Source organism: Liolophura sinensis, chromosome 12, assembly GCF_032854445.1.
Source record: "Liolophura sinensis isolate JHLJ2023 chromosome 12, CUHK_Ljap_v2, whole genome shotgun sequence".
Classification (NCBI taxonomy): Eukaryota; Metazoa; Mollusca; class Polyplacophora; order Chitonida; family Chitonidae; genus Liolophura; species Liolophura sinensis.
This window is the reverse complement of record NC_088306.1, coordinates 14,670,990-14,677,567: the sequence shown is the minus strand read 5'-3', so window position 1 is coordinate 14,677,567 and position 6,578 is coordinate 14,670,990. Positions and strand designations below refer to the sequence as shown.

At 39.5% G+C, this 6,578-nt stretch overlaps 1 protein-coding gene across 1 annotated transcript; it reads right to left on the bottom strand.

Annotated features, from left to right (window-relative positions):
* Positions 1–819: 819 nt before the first annotated feature.
* Positions 820–6,068, bottom strand: LOC135479491 (glucose-dependent insulinotropic receptor-like). The gene is made up of 2 exons (XM_064759352.1): positions 5,835–6,068; positions 820–3,130 (listed from the first exon to the last, which is right to left on the bottom strand). The coding sequence occupies exon 2, from the start codon at positions 2,265–2,267 to the stop codon at positions 1,284–1,286; it is 984 nt and encodes a 327-aa protein (XP_064615422.1). The 5' UTR covers positions 2,268–3,130; positions 5,835–6,068; the 3' UTR covers positions 820–1,283.
* Between the last annotated feature and the right edge of the window lie 510 nt (positions 6,069–6,578).

Here is a 6,578-nt window from a genome sequence, read left to right as displayed (position 1 = left end):
TGCATGAAAGAGCAAATCTGACATTATATGCTTATTTCAGGGTGAAAAGCCACTGTTCTGTTAACTGCGATAGAGGCGATGAAAATAGTCCAACTCACCTCACCTCACAGGGCACATATTTGACTGAGTGGACAAAAATCCCCCCCCCCCCCCCAAAAAAAGATTAAAGGTATTTTCATATATAGTTTTTAAGGATCTTTTTTTACTTGTGTTTACCTCAGTTTTATTTTTCCCTTTAACTGATGCGTATTAAGTACTGGTTAAATCATGACTGATGTTGTCTATACAATACTGACATTAATACCAGGCCGAAATGCAATTTTGTGTTAACTGAATCAGTCATGGGCTCACCTATTTACCACATGTCGTCGTTTTTGAAAAGTCATATTACACAAAAAATAACTTTCTCTGTAGGGAAATTGATTGTCCTTGGATTGGTTGAAGGCTTTGCTCTTAAATAAGGTCATCCGGTGAGTGTCACGTGGTATACGGCAGTTAATACCAAGTCTCAGAAAATGACTATTCAACGTTATTTCGATATGATTCCCAAACCATAGTTATCTGAGCTTCCTTGCACGAAGCCCTCTTAAAGATAAGAGCACGTAACTACCATGGCGACGTAATGCCTACCGTGCTAGTTGACATGGTAGTCATTTGCTGTTAACGTCAAGAGGGCCTCGTTCAGCTGCGCTCTGGGCCCAGTTGTTCAAAACTGGTTTAATACTTAATACCCAGATTTAACTTTAAACCAAGCCTTTAATTTTGTAGGTATCCTAAAAAAACGTGTAACACTATATTAAAAAAGAACTAAAACTTCTGCTGTTAAACTTTGACTTTGGAGAACTGAATTGACTGCAAAGTTTTGCTAAAACTTTAAGTATAAAATATGACTTAATACCAATATTATCTAATACACTTTCGAACAAGTGGGCCCAGCTCTTGGTTTAGAAGTCACTCTCCATGGCATATATCAAAGTTGCTTTCATGAGGGGCTGTTAGTTTTTACACTTCCCGAAAGTGGTTTAGTCCGCAAATGAAATGGAAAAAACTCAAAAACAAATAATATATAATTGCTGCTTCCTGCTAGGCACATAAGCGCAAAATAGTGTTTTAAAATTTACGCCAAGGACTTTATGCACAAGATGTACAGTTCACATATATTAGAAAAACACATTAATGGCTTTGTAATTTTCATATATTTACTGTAATAAATAGATAATAAAATAGACAATTAGGACTGAAGAAATGGCCTGATTCGCTGTTTACAACAATTGCTAAAGCTCTTACAAAACGTCTGTTTGAAATTCCTGATTACTTACAGCATAGATAATTGGATTCAAGAAAGAGTTTGAGAAACCTAACAACAATAAATACGACCCTATGATGTCTTTTAGATGACATGTATCGTCTCCACAGATTGCTTGTGTAAACGCTGTCACCATGAACGGACACCACGTGATCGTAAAGCAGCCAATCAGTACCATTAGGATTCGGACTGATTTCCAGTTCCGGTGCGAGTGGCCTGTGTGGTATGAACGCTGATCCGCATGTTCGTTTTGGGCTATCACCGTTTCGATAGCTAAAATCCTTTTGAAATGAACTCGTGCTTTCTCAAACAAACGCCAGTAGACGATAATGATGACTAGCATAGGAAGGACAAAGCCACTGACGAATAAAAACACAAGATAAGTCGGTGACATGATGTAAGAGAAGGAACAGTATTGATGATACACACCAACATTCCATCCGGTCAAAGGCGCGAATCCGATGAGAAAGCATCCAGTCCAGATGCAAACGATTATGAAGCACGCTCGCTTCACAGTCATTTTCTGCGGATAGCGCAGTGGGTATATGATAGCTATGTAGCGATCGATGGCTATCCACGTCATACAGTACAGTGACGCCACACACGCGCTGATGACGAAACCCATCCGCACGAGACAAAGTTCCAAAACGGGGTCATTCGGGTGAACGATGGAGCCAATACAGACACACCCAACGAAAAGGTCGGCAATTCCCAACGACGCCACGAATAGGTAGGTAGGTTTATGCAGTTGTTTATGGCACATGATGTAGAACAACACCACAAGGTTGGACAGGATGATCAAAATCGTAACCGGCACTAGAATGATCACCTTGAGTTGTTCATGGAAGTTGTTCGGATTAACTGGATCGTTTGTCGTTATACTGTCCGCCAGAAACGGAGTTGTGGCCAAAATCATTACCACGGAATGATTCGAAGGAACGGATTCCACTGGTAAAATCATGACCAGTTTGATTGGTACTTCCTTTTTCTTTTGTTAATGATGCCACGTCCTTTGAGCAAATGTCTGCAGATGTTTAGCCTCACAGGTTTCAAATTTTTTTACATTTCATTCAAAAGTTGACTGACGCTGGATCACTGCACACTTTCATGTAATTATGAATTATGAATGAGAAGTCATCTCAGCCCTGGAATACCAGCATGGACTAGGCTGCATCCATTTTCAAATACTGAAAACTAATTTGATTTAAACTGAAAGAATATCCTTTTAAACAAGGTCAATCATACTTTCAACTCGGCCAGACCCATAGTTCTTCGTATACCGAGGCTTATATAATGTGACTCATTCGGTATCAGTTATTACTCGTAACTCCCATGTCTACATAATGGCAACTGATCCTCATTTAAGTAAAGGCGCGCGAGCATCTCTAAAGCTCTTGACAGAGACTTCCGTTAACTCACCCTCATATTTACAATAAGCGCTAGACTTCTGGTGAATCTCTCGACGGAAGTGCCCTGTAGTTAATGGGCTATGCGACTTCTTCCCCACGTCATCATTCAATGACCACTATTGCCTTAATATGTCAAGAAGTCCTTTTCGGGGATCAGTCCAGTTGTTCACGATGACGCTACACTCCTAAGTGCTCTTTGAACATGTTTCGTGCACACTATGTCACGATTAAAGTATCTTGGCATTCATTGAGCAGCTTAAATCCTAAGAGTACAATTAAATCTGTAGAACACAGCACCCTGGTGTTTACGTGGACACTTTGTCAGAATTAAACACCGGACGAAGGCCCAGGACATCCACGTCTAGTACAACAGTCATCCGAAATATGTTGGCCCAAGGCTGTTTGACTATATTACCTGAGTAAAAAAGAAAGAAAACAACTTATGGTCAGAAGTGAATGTGTGGCGAACTTTATCTTGACATGTTTATATGCATTGATCTACAAACCTGTCACTTCAAGTACCTCAGACTTAGACTACGTACCCTACTTTTACGGCTACTATGACGAAGCTCTTGTTTTATTCTGACAGGTACGGAGAAAAAAAAAACAAGACGGCGCATGAGGAGAGAGCTGTGTTTACATATGGCACAAAAAGTGAAGGACAGAAACGAATAAAAAATAAAGAACACATTGGGCATATTGATAGAATAAGACATCACTCAGTCAGTCAAATCGATAAGTTTTCCATTGAAATAATGGCGTATTACCTAAATGACTATAAGTTCGATGAAGATGATAAGCCTCGTTTAAAGTCATTCTAGGCCAGTGACATCTAATTAACATCACCGGATTTTGTTACCTAATCCCGATTGGGTCATCATGTTGAGACGTGTAATTTGCTAATTTAAGGAATTAGATGGACAGTTAGAATAAAACCCCAGCGAAGTAAACTGGCAAGAGGCCGGATTTCTCCGGTTACTTGTAATCATTTGCCAATTATTACTCTGTCGTCGCTGCTCTGGTTTTAATCTCTCTGCTTTTCGTCTTCAAATATATTGTAAGTATTGAATTAATCAATCAAATGAGCCCCAATCACTCAATCCAGAAAGGCTTCGGTGCAATTCTCTCGCAATGGTGAATCGGGTCCAAGCTGAAGTGATGATTGTTCTCTTATACAATGTACGAGTCATACCTTACCAGTTTGCCTAGACAAAGTCATCGTAAAGGTATGACAGTACGCTCCTAAGCCTAGGCCCGGATTAGTCAGGAAAGGGTACCCAGACACATTCCTTCGCTTAGCGGCAATCGTGACTGAGTTCTAGGTAAATTCCGATAGGAACAGGGTATGCCTAACAGCACGTACCGAAGATATTGCCGATAAATCAACCAGTCATTCCTTTAATCCTTCAAAGACCTACAGCATAGAATAAAACCAGAGCAACGACGACAGCGTGATAGCTGGCAAATCGTCACACCTTGCCTGTCAAAAAGGGCTTCTGATCAACTTACCTGAGAAAGGGTTTATTCTAACTGTTCCCGTACAAGTACACGTACATGCTTTAACAATAGCAGTCAGTCATGCAGGCAGGTAATAAACCAGTCAGTCAATCAACCAGGCAGCCAACCAAGCTAACAACCAGCTAGTCAAGTTGTGGCCGAGAGGTCGCTGTGAGTTCACGTTCAGCTAATGCTGGCTTTCTCTAAGGCCGTAAGTGGGAAGGTCTGCCAGCAACCATCGGATGGTCGTAAGTTTCCCCGGGCCTTACCCGGTTTCCTACCACCATAATGCTGGCCACCATCGTATAAGTGAAATATTCTTGAGCACGGCGTAAAACACCAATGAAATAAACAAATACATAGTCGAATCAATTAATAAATAATGGATTAATAAATAAACTAATTAAGATTTCAGTTTTATCACTTTTTGAACAACAAATTCTCCACCTATAGGTTTCAAGGGACATCTTCGGCCTAGTCATTAAGAAAATTTTAAGGTATGCATAACGTGTGGAAATTTGTAACAATTATCTTTGTTCCTATTTTACTCTGCGCAAAAACCAACCCCCTAAAATGACGGATGGAAAATACAGATGATATCAAGACTATGTACTAATTACATCTGTTCTAATTACCTTGTGAGAGAATGCCAAGGATAAGAACATGAAGAACTTTTTCCCACTTAACAAGCAAGGTAAAGGCACAAACTTAGATCACCCTTATCGAATGTGTGGAAATTTTTAACAATAGTAATGTCAAGATAACTATTTAAAGTTTATTGCTTTTGTCATTTACATGTCTTCAGCTGTTCAGTGCACTGTATAACTTTAGATATTAAAAAAAGCACCATTGAGGTGCCCTAAAAGAACATAATGAGGGTTGTTGTATATGATAAATGATACATATGCATATATTTTGAGAAATACAGAGATCTGCACGTTTTAGTTCGTGTTCTTTTCTTATCATATATATTCAGGTTAATCTTATTTATTCATTTATTTTATTGGTGTTTTACACCGTACTCAAGACTATTTCACATATACAACGGCCATTAGCATTATGGTGGGAGGAAACCGGGTAGAACCATCCGCAGACTGCTGCAAGACCTTCCCGCGTACGACCGGAGAGGAAGTCAGCATGAGCTGGACTTCAATCTCATTTACCGATAGTTTTATACGTGTTATGTACCATGGCCTTTTGTTTTGAGTGTGTCATGCGATTATGGATTATGGATCATGAACACTCCTTCATGGTCGACAAGTGGTATACGGATGTCGGACCTGAGCTTAATGTGACGAATGCAAATTTGCAAATACATTATATCAGGAAACCCTTAGCCTAGAGAACATATAAGAAACTACCCATCCTTTGATCGTCATCGATTTATACTAGTGTCAGATATCTATCACAAAATTTAAAAGTTTATACGACAGAGATATACCATAGCATGCATGCCAAAATACAAAACTAATACAAATCCAACTTCGATTCCTAATTACTTCCGGATTCTATGTTTTATGAAGAACAACACACCGTTGTAATAACTATTAATTCGAGTCATATCGCTTTTTCTACTTGAAAAAAACTATCACAATGCAAATATATCTACAAGAGATTCTTACCTTTTCTCCAAAACAGTGTTCAGTGTTACAGACTGTGTGTATATGTCTCATCAGATCGTCTCTTAGAACACACACCCGTCAACCATTCCTTTTTGAGTCATTTTCACCTGAAGATGACTGTCACGGTAATTTTAGCTCGACCCGAGGTTTATAAAGCTGATATGCTTATGTCACGACGACTTGGCTTTACCTGCCCGAATTCTGGCAACGGTCTGGCGTTAGTGGTATTTTTGTGTTCGGCGCACGAGCTTTATCTAGATAGGACTAGCAACTCTTCAGCAATGCTCTTCCAGCTACCTGGCAACTCCAGCTAAGGTCGACTCGATTACAGGTGAGTTCAAAGTCTGTCTAGAGTACTGTTATAGTTGGCTATTTCCCACGCCATGCATTCCTTTTAGCAACAACAAAAAAATACTGATTCAGATTAGCAATTTACGCACATTTCCATACAGCTTCTAAATGATGAATGAGCTTAAACTTTCTTGTCCGTTGTCTAGATTACTTAGACAGGTGGTCTGAACACTCTTCTTATACAGCCGAACAAATGAACACAATGTACATAAACAGGTTTTCTTTTTAAATTCTGAGGGCAATGCATGCTATAAATACCAGTACATGATCTAAATATAGCCCAGTTCCCGGACAATATCCGCTCCCTTGAAACGTAAATGTTAAAATGTAAACAAGTGTTAAAAACTGCAGATTACTGCCAGTATGTTGAAATGTTGCGCCGCGCATAATGGT